Source organism: Vanessa tameamea, chromosome 15, assembly GCF_037043105.1.
Source record: "Vanessa tameamea isolate UH-Manoa-2023 chromosome 15, ilVanTame1 primary haplotype, whole genome shotgun sequence".
NCBI classification, from domain to species: domain Eukaryota; kingdom Metazoa; phylum Arthropoda; class Insecta; order Lepidoptera; family Nymphalidae; genus Vanessa; species Vanessa tameamea.
The window spans coordinates 12,232,740-12,250,303 of NC_087323.1; the positions used below are offsets into that span (position 1 = coordinate 12,232,740).

Here is a 17,564-nt window from a genome sequence, read left to right on the forward strand (position 1 = left end):
AGCAATCACTTTTCGGTTGCTGACTAATTCTGTTGCTGCGTGAATGGTCCAATCTACAAACACTAGCATTATATTATGTAGAGATTTTGATATTAAGTATATTAAGTACAAAATCAGCAGTTTTATTATAGCATTTATGGGACTTTGCAAATACATAAAATGTAATCATTGAAACGACATCTATCGTCGAATAGCGGTAAATTATATAAGTTCAAGATACAAGTGACATCTATCGAGAATATGAAACAGCGTCAATATATTATTAATATGTTAACTTGTATAATTTTGAAGATATTATTAAAATATTTTCATTAAATTATTTATTTAATTACTGATATTTTTTTTTATTTATAAAACTTTTTTTATTAACATGCATCACTGACAATCCGTCACCCATATGTCAAATGCCAAAATAAATATAGAATTTAAGGTTATATTATGAAAAATCATTCACTTATTAGACTTTTATAAACAAAAGTACTAAATAATATTAACATAGTGTTAAGGTAATTGGAAGTGAAACCTTAAGTATCGATGCTAGTGATCTACTTTGTTGGATTGTGACTTAAATATCTTAGCGTTAAATATAACCTAGTCTTCGTTTTTCAGATGAATTTACTAAGAAAAGGAATGTCGCTGCTATCTATTGGATTAAGAACACAATACCCTGCTTATAGTGGTAAGTAATATTGCACTTACCCTTTTATCTTAAGAATAATATTATTCAATAATATTCCTAAGATCCACAAAACCTTAAGAAACGGTAGAATGTCTTAATGCAATCTACATTTGAGTACTATTTACTTTAGTAACGCAATGTATTTAGAGTATATAATGGTCACAAATAACTTGTCCATCTTTTCAAAATGTATGCCCATTTATGTTTATAGTGCTACTGAATATCTTACAGAATACTTATTCTGGATAATAACTATACATAATATGTTTTTAAAATTTATATTTTTGTCGGTTTTTATTTGTAGATCTATACATATATGCAATATATACATATATTTATATTATAACGGCGAAAGTAACTCTGTCTGTCTGTTTCTTAAGTTTTCACGACCAAACCACTGAATGGAACTTAATTATATTTGTTTAGAAGCAAGCTTAATTCCTAAGGAAGGATATTATCTACTTTTTTATACCTAAGGCCTGATGGCCAACCCTGACTGAAAGTAGCTTCCATATTAAAAGAACATTTAAAAAAAATTTCAACTCGTGGATAGGTTTGTTGTAAGCCATCTTACATAATATGTATAGTATCTATTTCTTACTTTATATTATATTAGTTTATTAATCAATCTAAAGTTTTAATGATATTCAAATTATGACAAAATTAATACCACTACAGTACAATCAAATATTGCTATCTCTATTTAAATGCTTGAACTCTACCCAAAACTTATTATCTGATAAACTCAAACTCAAACTCATGACTCAAGCTATAACTCATACAACAAGAAAGTTTGATGAAATGAAGTATGTATAATTTTATAGTAAAGTAAACAGCCCGTAAAGTCCCCACTGCAGGGTTAGAGCCTCCTCTGCTTTTTGAGAAGGTTGGTAGCTTACTTCAACACACTGCTCCAATACAGATTGGAATTTACATGTGACATACTCTCACCTACCAAACGTAGGTTACCTCACATTGTTTTCCTTCACCACTGTATATTGTAACGTTAAAATTGGACGTGGGTTATTGACGAGTAAAGTGTCAATAAAAAAAATACTTAAATTTCTTTGAGGCCAAAAAAAATAAAAAAAATCGGTAGAGTTGGAAAAGTTTTTAAACTAAACAAATCCTCAAAAGAAACTGCTCCGGAAGTCAGATAAATTATTTTAACATTACAAATAGATTTACAAAAATAGCAAATCTATGTTCAAAAATATTTTATTAAAAAAAAAAATGAAAAAGTAATTTTTTTATAATATTCTAAATTTAATTGCTAACATAATCGGGCGTCAGGATGTTTACATCCGTTTAAATTAAGCTTAAACATATATTTACTAAATGTAAAAACAATTTTTAAAGTTCATCAAAATATTTAAATACATGTTAAATTTCAACTTTAGGTAGAATTATTCAAAATTGACAACTAAGTTACTTAAAGTTACAAACAAGTCAAGTTTATCAACTTGATTAAACCAAAACTCTAAATAATTATAAATAAAATTAAACAGTAAATTCAAATAGTGAAAAATTATTTTTGAATAAAGTTTCAATAATGTTTCGATAAGGTTTGAATAAAGTTTGAATGCCAAGTTTTTTATAAAAGTAAATAAATTTCTAATTAAATCTCGCGCGGTTAAGTTTCGGCGAAAATAAATATGTATAAATTACATACCAAGATCCAGTAATATAAATTAGTGTGATAAGGTTTTACTTCCTTTAAAGTTTCTAAAAATCCATCTTCACCAAGTAAACTTCAAATTATAAGTTTCCCAGAAGTAAACTTCTACTTAAATCTTCAAATCCAACGATATGGAGTTGAAATGTTCATCGAAAAACGTTGAAAATATCCAATCGAAGTAATGCTAAAGAAAATAATCCCCGAAAATTATTCAAGAATATCATCCCAGTAAATAACTGAAGAGATTAATCCATGAAATAATTTAAGAAAATAAATGACGAAAAATATCGTAGAAAAATAACTGTAAAAGGAAAAATAATTCTAATTAGAATCTATTACATATTTCGAAATCCTATACTTTTAACTTTAATATTACAAACGACTTACCCGATCAATCCCGGTTATTTTTCAAAAATAATAAAATGCATCGTGGGAAATATTCTAAAAATTCCCTGTAAAGAATCACAATCGTTGTTACTACACAGTACAATTCGAATAAATTCAAATTTCGAAAAAAGATTCAAATCATACCACGAGGCGACAAATATCGGAATTAATTTCGATAATCCGACATGGATTTACTTCCAAATCTTCAAAATAGAACTCACTGTCCATTTAAACAACTATTTTCAACAATATTCAAAGTTTAAAACAAAATAAAAGTTATAAAAATTAAATAAATTAGCGTCACATTTCGACTCAAAAAGCGGAATGAAAGTGAAGCTTTAGACAAATGTCAAAGATCATCTCAAAGATAATATAAAGATAATAAATTACAATTAGTTCGGAAATGCATAATGCATAAAAAGTGCATTAAATTTCAAATGGTAAAATTTGCGGTAATTTTAAATTATGCGTAAACATAACCTTAGAAATTGTTGTCAAAGTCAATTGACAGATGACATCCAATATTTTATGTTAGAAATTCAAGATTTTTGTTGAATTTATTTTAAAAGAATGTAAGCATGTAACGTGCGCCAAAATTACGTTACAATATGAGATTGATTTTAAACAAATTAAGCCCATGAAAATTAGGTTGTGTCAGGACTTGAACTTAGAATTGTTAGTTAAGATTCATGACCGCTAACTTATGGGCCATAGTATGAAAATAAATAAAATGATTCATCTCTAATTTCATCAGTAATTAAATCATATATAATATAATTTGGAAGTTATTAAATATTATATAAAACTAAATAATGATTATTAGCTTTAAATTCCATAAAGATTATTATAAAATTATCTTAAGAAATTTTACTGTCACTTTAGATTCAAAACTTCAGTAGAATCCGCATTTATCTTCCCTGACAGAGACCCAGTGCCTCAGCAAATACCGTTAGACATTATATAAGGACAAATATTTCAGTTAAAATAATTTATCCAATATTTTTGTGTAATGTCACTTCAATCAATTGAAATATATGTATGCGTATATGGCTACATGTTTCAAACCGCAATGTAAACCTCGCATAAATAACGCGTACGTAAATAAATCCAATTGTAAATAGGAAACCGTATATAACTGTCAATTTAGCGGACATGTCATTTCGCTATGCGGAATCGACATCTGCATCAATTTTGGCAGCTGCCTGGATTTTGTGAGGGAAAGTCTTCTTTATTTTCGAAAGGAATAGAGGTTATTTACGTATGTATACCAATCGTTGGTTAGGGATTGCGATCGCGCCTGTCTTTTGCGTGGAACCCTTCCGCGTGGACCCGGATTATGTCCACTGGGACACGTACCGATAGCAAAGCAATGTCTACAATTATATATATTTATTATATACTATGCTATGGAATATACTCCAAACCTTCTCCTCAAAAAGGAGACGAGGCCTTAGGCCAGCAGAAGGAAACTAACAGGCTGTTAATGTAAAAAAAAAATATTATATACTGTATGCAATATACATACATCTAGTTACTGAAACTGTTAGTTAAACTCCTGTTAACTAATAGGACTTTGACTTAAATTCTAAGTGGTCATTGGTCGGTTGCAGCGGATAGGCAACTCATGAGAGTTCAATATTCAGTCAAATTAGACGATCTAAATTTGGTAATTATTTCATAAATTGACGGATAGTGTTATATTTTTATATTTGACGTATTTGCTATTAATATGGTAGATTGTATTGTTACTAGCGCCTAAATATTGTTCAAAAGACTCAATCGGTTGAGTGGAACGGGCATCAAATTTAGTTGCATAGTTTGAGCGACACATACTAACAGTTGAGGCCTCATAACAGCTGTTAGGTACAGTAGAAGCTGTAGAACTTACTCATATATATAATAATAAGACAAAATAAATCTGTTTGTAGAACTGTGACTAAGAGTTTTTAATTTGAGTTCTAAAACGAGACTAAAATAGTAGCTGTTTTTTTTTTATTTCTATAACCAACCTCAGAACTATTATCTCATAAAATTTTATTAAGAAACTTATAATAAAATATAAAGAAGTAATCTCCAATTAATATTATTTTTAGTATTAAAATTGGTAAAGTCCATGCAGTATGTATGACAGTATAATTTATTTTGCTAACGCTACACAATTCGAAGCGTAAATAAGGGTTGTGAGGGTGGCATGAGTCAGCGCTGACCGCTGATGAAGATCTCATTCACACCTCGGCTTTGTGCACGCACGTTACTTGCAGATTCAGGATTACTACACCGAACACCGAACACTGCTTTACCGGACAATGACTCGGCTATTTCAGGCAAATTTTTCTATGACCGCTCTTTTGAAATGTTGTCATATAATTCAATAATAGAAAAAAATGCGATTGAAAGTCAACGACGGTAAAGACTAATATGTTTTCTTTTAAATAGCACAGAGCAACTGATAAAAGTCTTTGTAAAGTAAACAAAGCACTTGCAACTCTGTTGAAACGTTTTGCTCAAACGTTTTATATAAGCAAACAGTTGCAATCACATTTTACTTCGTAATTTTAATCTCGTTCAAAGAAGTTTCATTTTATAATCAATCAATATATCTACACATTGTCAATGCAAAATGTTATGGTACCTCAGGATTTAAATCAAATCAAAATATTTATATTCGAGTAGGCCTTACAATATTTCCTTAAAGTATTTTGCAAGAGTTTTATAAATAGTTTTTAAAATATAAGTATAGATTTACAAGGCAAGTTACCTCTGAGTTGGAGTATTTTTTTACAGACTGAAAATTCAGCAACAAGCTGAGTCCACAAACTCCTAACAAGCATTTATGTTTTTTTTTTTATAAATTCTTGTACAAATCAGTTTTCTGTCTCTTTTTATACTTACTACTACTTCTTACCATTAATAAAAACACTTTTAAATATATATGTTTAAATAAATAATTATTATCTTTAATATAAATTAATATTATCGTTGTATGATAGATCTAACAAAAATACTAATTATTAATATTTCGATGTGTTTATGACATAATACTAAGCGAAGGATTGTTGACCAGACGCTGCGTGGGATCTTCCCATATCAAACTTTCTCATAGAAAGTACGAGGAGCAATGAATCAATTGTGTCAGTTTTGATCGCTCCGCCGCAGATCCTTTAGCGTTTAAGACGCGGAAGTTTTGCTCGTCCTTAAAAACCGTAGCTTTGGGAAAATGTAAAACCTTCCGTTTAATTTTTTTTTCCGCAACCTCATCTTAATGTAATAGCGTGATCATCAAAGCTATCTCAGAGACGAGAAAGTGTTTAATGTGTGTTTATAATTCGTTAAGAAAACATTGTAACGAAAGACGGATGTATTGAATGAAATTCTGCCAAATTATCATTAGCAAATTATAGAGCAGCCTGCTGGGATAAGCTATCTTCTCGTTCAAAGAAAAGGAACCTGTACCCATTAGTAGGACATTTAAGATCTATTACATCTGCTTCATATATAATATGGATGTAACATAAATAGAAATATAGATTTTAAATATATATCACAACATTATCAACTCATCGATGTTATGAACTGATATCTAAAATTTTCTTCTAGAAGTCTTATGAATCCTTCCAAGAATTAAACGATTTCGATAAATAATCCATCCTATCTTCAGTTTGGGATTAGTATTTGATAATAATGTGCAGTTATTTGCAATAACCGAGCGCATTGTGTAAGAAGTTGAATTGACAATTGCGAATGCAAAGGGATTTCATATTATCTATCAGTGTGATAAAGTTGTACCATTTGTGAGTGGTATTAATGTTATTCTTACACAAATATGATTTACAGCGTTTCTGGGAACGCACAATGCTCCCGTGGCTCAACTCTTCCCTATTGTCGCCTGTGGACTTTTTTTCTGAACAATTTCGAAGCAACGTTGTCAGAAAGGATAATTTCAAATCTATGTGTCCGTCATCTGCGGACAATGCCCACTATTAGCGGATTATAATCCGCAAAAAGAGCAGGTACTGTTTCAGACGCTGTCTAAGTTAAGGGTGTCAGCGTTTTTAAATAATATCATAATTCAAATAATAAAAATATTGAATGATATTGATGAAACAAAAGATTGATATCAATTCTTTACCTCACGACTTTTATCAACGGCCAATGTTTCAATCACGAATTTAATTATATCGAAACAATAATTTTAATAACAGTTTGATATATTTTCTATAATAATAAAATTGATACTTGGATAAACTCTCAATTAAAAATCGGTCTAAAAGTCAAACTAATACAGTTTGACATCTAGACCGATCAAATAAAAATCGGCCCTTAACCTGTTACTTGTTCTTCTAACTCTATCTAGTTGTATTATTAGATTTCGCTTTGATTTGAAAATTATAAACACCACGTCTTCTAAATAAATTAGACAAGTGGTCAGCTCGTGACTTGCACCGATATTATAATATTTGCTTGCGCTAGACAGATGCAAGTCTCTCTCCCAGGAGACACTTGGCGACGATTATCTCAAACAATAACATTCTGCCGGACACTACGTGATATTGCCTTCGACTCTGGTATACGTTTGTTATTTTAGTTGTTGCTCAAATAATTTTAACTTCTGAACATGTTTCGGCTTCCTGGAATATTTTTAATTTGCAAGGAATAACATGTATTTTAAAAATTGCTAAACATAATGAGTTATTAAACTAAAATGAAAAAAAAGGTCCTGATTTAGTAAGTAGGTATATGTTTAAAACAAATCTGCAAAGGGAATCTTTTCGTTTTATTTAATTTAGAAAAAAAATCAGTCGACTTGAAGATACGCATTCAATTCGAGTTGAAACGTTTTTGTCGTCGTTTCTGTGACCACGTAACACATCAAATGTGGCATCGAATTTGGCGTTTTCTGGAAATGAATTCGCCCGCCGATATGAAACTCCGAAGCAAAGTAGGTCTTGCTTTCGATAATTTTGGATTACTTATTCTTATTCACGTCATTCATGTAGGTAATAAAGGGGCAAGTTACGACGTTAACGTTAACTTTAAATGCACCCCAAAAACAGTTGATTGGTATAATAACCAGGAAAGTATATCAGCTTCCAAACAAACTAAATCACAAAACTCATATCGGCATGTAAGTCCACTGCGGTTGATTTAACCGTATTTATAAAAAATGTATACAAATTCGAAATAATTGTTTAACGGACCACACTTGATGTTCCCGCTGCATCGAATCGTACAACACCTTGGACTTGTCAATCATACCTTTCAAGTCCCGCTATAAAGTACACAACGCCCCACGAGACCATGTGAACATTTGATCACGGCCCACACAATTGATACAATTGCGAGAACGCCTACAAAACCTTGATTTAACAATAAATTCGCGGTTAACAGTACACATTTAGCCCTTTCGTCATGCATATTTTCGGTATCCTTATGTCGTTGTGATAAAGTTCAAATTACGGTAGAATATCGAGGATACATATAGGCAGGAGATAATCCGAAACAGAGGGCTTCACACCTGCTGTTGTATGCGTTTCAACACTGATTATAACAGTATATTTGTCGGGATGAAAATATTGACTATGAGTGGAAGATAAAATGAAAAAAAACTAGCAATTTCAAACAATAAAACTTCGGTCTGGATTTGTATTTCTTTTGTAATATTTCCAATCTACATTGGCTTTGTTATATGGAAATACTTTATTATCGCGACTTAATTCGCATCAAAATCAAATTATACTTTACTCAAGAGGCTTTTAACCACATTTGAATTGTCACCACCAGTTTTGGATATAGATTAAAAAATGGGGACCAAAAATGGAATAGTAAATGATTATTAACACCTATCCAGGTTTTAGACTACATCTATATAACTAATTTAATACGATCTAATAAAACGTGATATAAAACTCCTTTTATAAATATATCTTATTTTATTATATACCAAAATTAGTGCTAATTAGGAAATGATGTCCGTTTAAGAAGATTATTTATTCTAGTGTCTACACACACATGTTTATGTATACACAAAAAAGCCGAATGACCAACATTTAGATAATGTAACGGATCGGTCCAATAGTGTAACCGTGATGTAGCAAAAAAATAAACAGATAGAGATACTTTCGGATTTGACATACGGTATTTAGATAATGATAATTTTACTTATTCTACAAATTTTCGTTCAGGTACACCCACGCAAGCTTTAATCCGTCGAGCTGCACCTATAACAGACTTCCTCGCTGGCTCAAATATCCAAGCGACATCGGTGCTATCGAGAACGATGGCTTCACTAGCACAGATGCACAAAACGGGTCCTCACATCAAAAAGCGAAAATCTAGAAACCCGCTCAATGGAAATCCTTTCGCCAAGGTATGCTAACTATTTCACATATTTATCTTCTCGTAATAAACTCATTGTAATTACAAATCTAAGAAAAACCTAACAGTTTTCAATTATTTGTCTCCGGTGATAGAATAATACCTACCCTAGCTAGCTTACGCACCTGGGTGGGTGCTATCCAGTCAAGAATAGTTTGTTATCGTTGTATTAGTCGGATCTCGACACTGGAAGGTGAGTGAGTCAGGGGTAACAGGCACAAGGGACATTATAACTTAGATCCTCTACTTAGCCACATATTAATGGTGTGACTCTTATTTTGGTCTGCTTTACAGGGATAATTTTGATTTAGAAAATTACTTACTTTTAATAAAAGTAACTCGTAACGGTGACTTTAGGATGTAATTGTAAAAAAAAAAGTGCTATCAATACTTAATACTATGGTTAACAGCGCATTAGAAATATACATAAAAGAAAATGGGTACAATTATCTCTTGTTTTCAAAAGGCGTGAATTTTATATTAACCCGTACGGAATATTAATGAACATACTTCGAGATACTCGCCTAACAATGTATTTTACAAAACCTTGAAATTTAGCTTAATATAGCCGACTGCGAGCTCAAACCCAAAAAAACATCATTGAATATTCGTGTACTTAATTATCATTTATACTTTATCAAGCGCTCAGTGGTGAAGGAAAACATACCGAGGATTGAGTTTCAAACCTTCTCCTTTAAAGCACATGATGCTTCAACCCTGCAGGGAGGCATTTACATTTTAGCTAAATTAGAAACACAATTTCAGGGTGTAATACTGAAAACCTTGATCAGAAAACCCAAGAAGCCAAACTCCGCTAACCGTAAATGCGTGCTCGTGCGTCTCTCCAGCGGACGCGAGATGATCGCGTACGTGCCCGGCATCGGACACAATCTGCAGGAACACAACATCGTCCTCGTCAGGGTCGGCAGGTGAGTGATGTAGTTCATATAAGAAATGGACCACTGACAGCTCTGAACTGCAGCACATAAATATATATAGGGGAGAGGGTTATTGTGCAAAACCATGTGCCCAAGTATTCAGTATTTCCATAAATTTGCTCAATGAGTCAATTTTTTGAAGTTATACTTCTACACTGTGAATTTTTATGATGAGCGCGCAACGAAACTACAGGATGTAGTTGCTCGCTAAAGCGCCAACTTAGTGTCAAGTCGCCTGAAATAGACTACTTCGCCTTTTTCTCCACACTTTCCTTAACTTATTTTACAATTTTTATTTTATTTAAATATGTGATTAAATATTACCTATAGCAGTGGAGAAAAAAGAAAAAATATATATTTGTCATAATAGTAATTAATAAGTAGATCATTAGTGTTTATTTTTATTGTAAAAATAAAAAGAACGTGTGCCAAAGAAGTAGAACTTCTCACACGCAACAGATAACGCGTACACGCACCTTTTTTTTATTAATCATAGTCTAAATGAGATAAACGTACGATGACGTCCTGACCTGATTATAGACGCGATGGCCATTCTCACCAAATAATACCTATCTGCGCTTGTTATACGAAAGAATGGCGAGCTCACAGACAGACGCAATCTCTGTTTCCTCACTCTCATAATAATGGGATGGCAATCCAAAACGCCCGCGAAACCAGCGCAGGATACAGGAGTACAAATACTGCTAGACAGAAGGCTGTCAATTTCTTAACAGAAAACCTCTATAACTTTTCGTTGACCTCACACGAGATTACAGACTAGACTCACGCCAAACCAAACGTGTAAATATTACGCTTCAAGACAAGAAATGTGCCGGACATAAACAATAGACGCTAAAATAGTTTTTTTTTATATATTTTTAGAGTTAAAGATTGTCCTGGTGTGAAGCTAAAATGCGTCCGAGGAAAATTCGACTTGCCGCACGTCATCAAGCAGAAAGTGTAGCGGTCTGCAGTTGTTTAATGTAATTTGTAGCGAAATATATTTAGTTTAAGTACAGGAATTTGTTTTATTTTTTAGTCTTTTTATCCCGCTACCATGGAAGATTAAGTAAATCAAGTCCAGCTTGGTACAAAACGTGGTAACAGGTAATAGGTAAACATACAGTGCGTTTTTTGTAACAAATCTTGTAATTGTTTACAAAATGCCAATATAACAAACAAATAACCGGGAGGCAATGATTTAAACCCCACATCTATACTTCCTAATTAAGCTTAAACTCCAAGTAAGGACGTAGTCTTTTTATGTATTTGTTAAGCTATGTAGGCATTAGACTATTTATGCCTTATACCTGAAGCCCAAACCCTAAAATGCGAGCGAAGCCGCTGGCGACATCTAGTATATTGTAAACCATTTGCATCAACTTTTGTTAAATAACGTGAGTCATAATAGTATTTTTTTATTTTTATAATAAAATAAACTGAAAAATATACAAACTCTACATAAAATAAATATACAGGTTAAATAATAACCATCTATGGATACATAATATACATGGATTCACGAACCTCATTGGTCGGAAGAATCACAAAGCGGCGCTTGCGCAAGCCGCCCCCATTCCATTGTGACAAAAAGGTATGTACTTAACTTTTTATTCAAGGGAAAGTTGAATGGGTTACACTATTCAGTTCAGATATTAACTTTATGATACGAGATAAAATTCTCTAGTAAAAGTATTTGAATCGACTTAGATATTGTTCGAATAAACTATAAATGAAAATAACCGTTTGTCTTAATTAAAATAATTTCGTAACAAATTTACTCATTACTTTTTAAAATCATCAGTTGTTTCAGGTCTGAGTGAGCCAGTGTAAATACAGGAACAAGGGACGTAACATTTTAGCTCATGTTACTATATTTTAAAGTACAAATGTCAGTATGTCTATAAAATCATCATGTCAATAAAAATAATTAAAAAAAAAAGTTAATTCTTAAATTAATTATATTTATTTTATTTCATTTTACAATAATTTAAAGAATATTCTGCAATTGTTACATAATCAATATAATATCTAATAAATTAACTTATATACTATTTACAAGATTGCACATACAGCTCAGACCTTATTCAGTACACAAATAACATTTTGAACGAATCTAATACTAATTCTAGCAGAGGCACGACTGGTGACACCTCATACATGTTTTTGTTGACAGCAGGCCTTTGAGCTTAGACAATTCATTCTTCAAATAAGTTACTTTCAAAGCGAGATGGATCTCCCTAAGCTTCCTCCTATCGCGGCTCTGCTTTGCAGCAAAATTATTCCTTTCCCTCTGTTTTCTATAGGAATCGTCGGCGTTTTGACTGGTTTGGACGGCACGACGCATTCTCGGGTTGTTACCGAGTAAAGCTCCTCCGTTCTTTTCAGCCATTGCTCTAAGGGCGTCCCTTTCGAAAGCTTGAAAATCAGGATCATCCGATAATGAGTCGACGTCCATCATGTAACTCGGACGCTTTCTCTCGTTCACTGATTTGGGGGAGTCTGGTGGCGAAATCATGCCCGTTCTCATCGGAGGACTCATAGATTGCGGCATGTATCCAGAACACGAAGACGCTGGCGATGCTTCAGCGACGGGCACGTACATAGGCTGGACATATCCGATATAGGGGTACTGTTCTACACTATGTTGCACTGTGTTCACACACGGATATGATGGAAACTCCGTGTATGTTGGTATCGGCGACATACTTTCCGATTTACACTTCACTGATAAATCTAATGCTGCGTCATCAGCGTACGGCGTCCAGAGAGCCATGTTTACTACAATGATGTCGTTACGGTGGATTGCGAGTAACTAATGATGTTTTGGATCGCCCCTGTCTTTTTGTATGCATAGGGGTGTGGCCTAATTGTGCAGGGCACCCCCACCCATTGCAAGGGTTGCTTCCGCTACCTGAACCAACGGGACATATTGGAAGAACAATGGGGTGACTTGCGGTCTATTATGATGCGTTGCATAGATTTTGCGTTTGCTATTCAAGTCTACTGTTGTTTTTTGGCACCGTAGATAGGAGAGTGTGAAGGTTGATTACAATGACATCAAGATGTCACAATTCTTTGATGCAACATCGGCAATTGTTTTCGAATAATGTCTTTATACCTATTTGATTAGGAAAACTAAAGTACATATAACGTCCGTTTATGTTTCGCACATATAATAATATATTAGATAAAAATAGTTTATGTTAGTCTTTAGCCATGTTCATGTAAATAAAGTAACTTTGGTCATCACATTTAAGAAGTAAGAGTCTATATTTACATACGATCATTGCCGATTATTATAACGGTTTTTTTTTATATCCTACTTTGGAGATCTCGTTAGGTAGCCTGCCAGGACCGGGAGAAACTCAAAGACAAATAAGTATACCTATTTCCGCTAATCCGCAATAAAGCGCTGTGGCGAATTAAGGTAATCCTTTTTCTTATCAGGGGCAGCCTAAGCCCACCAATGAGATTAACAGACGACGAGAAGAATACCTCCATATATATATATATATACTAAATTAAACTTATGTACATTAAAAAACATATTTTTTTTACCTTGTGAGTACATGTATATCCTATTCCAATCGAAGTTAGGAATAATGATAAACAATCCTTAAAATTAACTGAGCTATATTGTACTATAGAGCTAAGAGCTTGTGATTAATATATCTTTATTTATAATTCAACACTATTACATTTAACTACTTATATCCACATTAATTTTATTTCCAAAATACCGAGAACAGTTTCTTTGACGGTAAAAACGGATTATCCGTAGTAAATATCATAGATTAATCAAGCTCTCGACCAATGATATCGCGTCAATTTGCTGTCTTATGTTGTTTATTTGCGTATTCTTATGATTGGAATAGAGTATATCTTCTTTTTAGTGCCCCTGACAAATGCCTGAAATTTCATTCTGATCGGTTGAGTAAAAACTTAAAAGCGTAACAACCGATTCACATTTATAACAATAATTAGAACATCCAAAGAATATTAAAGCTCATGCAGACGAAGTCACAATCTCACCGAGTGTATCAAAATATTATTGTCATTTTAAATGATTTAAAACGTCTCGAACTAATTACGTACCTATCGTTACGATTGCAAAACATTTGACAAACAGATCATTAGTTAGTTAGCTTCATCCTGTAAACAAGTTGTTAACAAAATCCGTAATACTTAATCGTTTATTGATATTCTTTGTCAAAACAAATTAAAACGAAAATTGCAATTCTGTAAACAAACTCAGTATTCATATTCACTTTTCTAATATTGAAAATCGTTAACAAATTATAGTTAAGTATGACAAAATAGAAACCGATGTTGCATTCGCCTGTTCTTCTCAGGTCAGAGTTTTGTCTTTTAAAAACCGATGATAGTTTTTACTTTGACTATTAATATGTACCTAAGTATAATGCTTCTCTACACAGCATCAAACAAAATCGCTTCCCGAAGTCTGTACGCTTAGATCTTTTATACGCAACGTATCTCAATGTGGTTTTCATGAATAAACAGAGTTAGTCAAGAGAAATGTTTATAAATATAATACGTGCGTATAGTAGAAAAAGCGGAGAATTTCAACATTGCAAGCCGAATAAACACAAGAGTTTTTCTTTGCAGGTGTTTGTCTTTAACCTAAAAGTATATAGACCCTTATAGTAACCATGTAAAGCCGGGACGGACTACTAAGCTGATTTAAATAAAGAAATTTATCAATTAATTGTAGTCGTATAGTTTAGGTTCATAGAATATCACACTTTACGACTTAGTTTAAGACTTTAAAAGGTAAATGAAACTAAAACATGTCTTATACGAACCCATTTGTTACGTCGTTTTACAGAGAAATCCGATTGTAGAGTTAGCTTCGCTAGAAAAACCAGCAGCATTCTTCTACATATGAATCTATACTAATATGTTAAATGCGAAAGTAACTCGTTCTGTTACCGCTTCACGTATAAACCGCTGGGCAGATTTAATAGAAATAGGTATGGTTATAGTTTGAGACCCTGAGTGGGATATATTTTTAGGCGATTTTTTTGTAAATTGTGAAATGGGAGGTGACCATTTGTGTGTGATAGGTAACGTCTTATATATTTCGTGCGGGAGTGATTTCGTGAGTGAACCAGTGTAAATATTATCATAGTTCCTAAGGTTCGCGGTGTATTGGCGATATAAGGAATGTCTAATATATTTACAGTACAATCATCGGTATTGATTATGTTTCTATGTGATTTGACCTAAATAGAAAGGTAATTGAATTGTATTATAACTTCTACGAGTGGAGATTGTGGATGTGATTAATTTGTGCTTAAAAATCACTCAACTCAAAATCAAATTATTCTTTATTCAAGTAGACTCATAAAAGCACTTCTGAATCGTCGCGTTAGTGTTGAATTAAATATAAAGCCACCTCTCAATTAACTCCGCCATTATCTTCAAAAGCAGAGGAGATCTTAGGCACAGCAGTGGAATATTCACAATCTGTTGCCAATTTTTTTATTATTATATTGTTATTACAACCATCGCAGATTTTTTGCGGATAATATGCTATTAGTCGTAACATTTGGTCAAATAGAAACTAAATCATTCGTGAATAATGAAAGATAATTCGAACGTTTCATAAAAGTTACTCATGCAATTATAGGAAGCAAATGTCATCGTAAGGTTTACCGGATATAATTGTATTTAATTCTTATATTATTTGGAATATTTTTTAGCCGACAACGCAGTCAAGGTGAGTAATGATGCATTCCTAGCGACTTATGTGTTTCTTATCTGTAGAACAAACATCCACGGACTTAACAATAACTCGTACATTTTATTCTTGTTTAAGAACTACTGGGTAGGTAGGTATTGAGTTACTTATTATTGCTTCTCGGTTTAATCTAGATACCTACGTAACGAACTGTTGCTAGCTGTTTAAAAATTTAAGTGTACTTTGTAATTATTCCTTTCTTAAAGAATATTCGAGAACGTACGAGTATTTTATTGCATTTGTAATCCTACGTACAATTGTATATAGTAGGTAATCTTCGTGTACTTAGTACCGAAATCATTTCATAAAAACAGCATCGTTGGAAAACCCGTTAAGCAGCTTAACATAAAACAAAACTAGGCTTATAATCCGCTGTATTAAGTCATAGCTATAATGCGGGTGCTGTATTTTATAGTCATTGCCGCTGCGCAAGGTTTACGACTTCTGCAATAAATCGCGCGCCGGCGCAGGTAGGCGGGCGGTGGGCGGCACGTGTCTGTGAGATTAATATTAATAACTGGCTATTAAGGGCTAAAAAACTTTTCCAAGATTTTGCATGAACAGACTCATCAATGTTTTCATCATTTGCTACAATTAAATATATTATTTTGCTGCCGTTTATTTCATTTTTAATACTTAAGCATTAAATATTATTTATTTTATTGCGTAAGATTATTATTATTCTAGTAAGACATCGCTTCTAACTACGTTGATTTCTACTTACATGGTTGATTAAATATTTTGTCTGTACTTGTCATGCGACCTCTTAACATTTTTTAAAGTACGTTACAACTAGTAACATTCTCTGTAGGAAAGGAAGTCATAGCGCGGGAATTGACATGGAATAACAAGATTAGGCTCCGAATCTTCCGATGCAGCCTGAGGTTGGCTGTTGGACTCACATACTAATTTTACATATTTTATTGATAACTTATAATGCTGACTCACACGTCAAGTATTTTGTACTAATTATTTATCAAACTGACAAGGCTTATCTACCATAAGCCAAAACAAAATTATGTTTTAATACTTTTGTTGAAATTAATGAATAAATTATTTAATATTTAATTAGGAGTAAATACCATACATAAAAAATACAATAATACAAAACATTAATTATGGAATCAAAACAGAAAATAGATTCGAACCTATACAGATAAGTTAGCACACACAAAGTATTACGCTATAGGTATGTCGTAACAATGTCTAGTGCCTACTTATTTGAATATCCAACATGGCCAAAATATCTTAACACCCGGCGGCAGCTTCCGACATTTCACGACTTCTTAAATGTAAAGAATAAAACAAAGAAGAGATTTCATTTATGCACCGAGTCCCCTGTAGGTATATTAATACTATTGAATGATTCCGTCTAAAGGATTAAGATAATTTAAGCTTAACCATTGTTTTACAACATTTAAAAATATTGATGTTTTTCTTTGGCTCAGCGGTTAGAATATGTACGAATGGATTTACTTACTTACAGTTTGAACAGATTGATCGATATGATTTTACCTACATTATATATATGTGTGTGTTAAGTATGTATACGTAAGTACATGATACTTGGCAGTTAATATCTACCGCCGGGTTTGCTTATTAAAGAAATGTATTGTTATCAATTAAAATCCTAGAGTTCATTTATTTGTTTTGATTTTTTTTTTTTTTATGGCATTGGTAGGCGGACGAGCATATGGGCCACCTGATGGTAAGTGGTCACCACCGCCCATAGACAAAGGCGCT

The 17,564-nt window shown here is 32.6% G+C and overlaps 1 protein-coding gene across 1 annotated transcript; it reads left to right on the plus strand.

The window, feature by feature from the left end:
* Window positions 1-380: 380 nt before the first annotated feature.
* On the plus strand, window positions 381-11,075 carry LOC113394736 (small ribosomal subunit protein uS12m). Its single transcript, XM_026632159.2, has 5 exons — window positions 381-506; window positions 610-679; window positions 8,927-9,111; window positions 9,885-10,048; window positions 10,940-11,075. The coding sequence occupies exons 2-5, from the start codon at window positions 610-612 to the stop codon at window positions 11,019-11,021; spliced, it is 501 nt and encodes a 166-aa protein (XP_026487944.2). The 5' UTR covers window positions 381-506; the 3' UTR covers window positions 11,022-11,075.
* The last annotated feature ends 6,489 nt before the right edge of the window (window positions 11,076-17,564 follow it).

Excerpts from the sequence above, each read along its gene's own strand:
- LOC113394736 (XM_026632159.2), top strand. The coding sequence starts at position 610 with ATGAATTTACTAAGAAAAGGAATGTCGCTGCTATCTATTGGATTAAGA. Across the intron at positions 9,112-9,884 it reads ATGGAAATCCTTTCGCCAAG|GGTGTAATACTGAAAACCTT; the intron begins GTATGCTAACTA and ends ACACAATTTCAG. Across the intron at positions 10,049-10,939 it reads GTCCTCGTCAGGGTCGGCAG|AGTTAAAGATTGTCCTGGTG; the intron begins GTGAGTGATGTA and ends ATATATTTTTAG.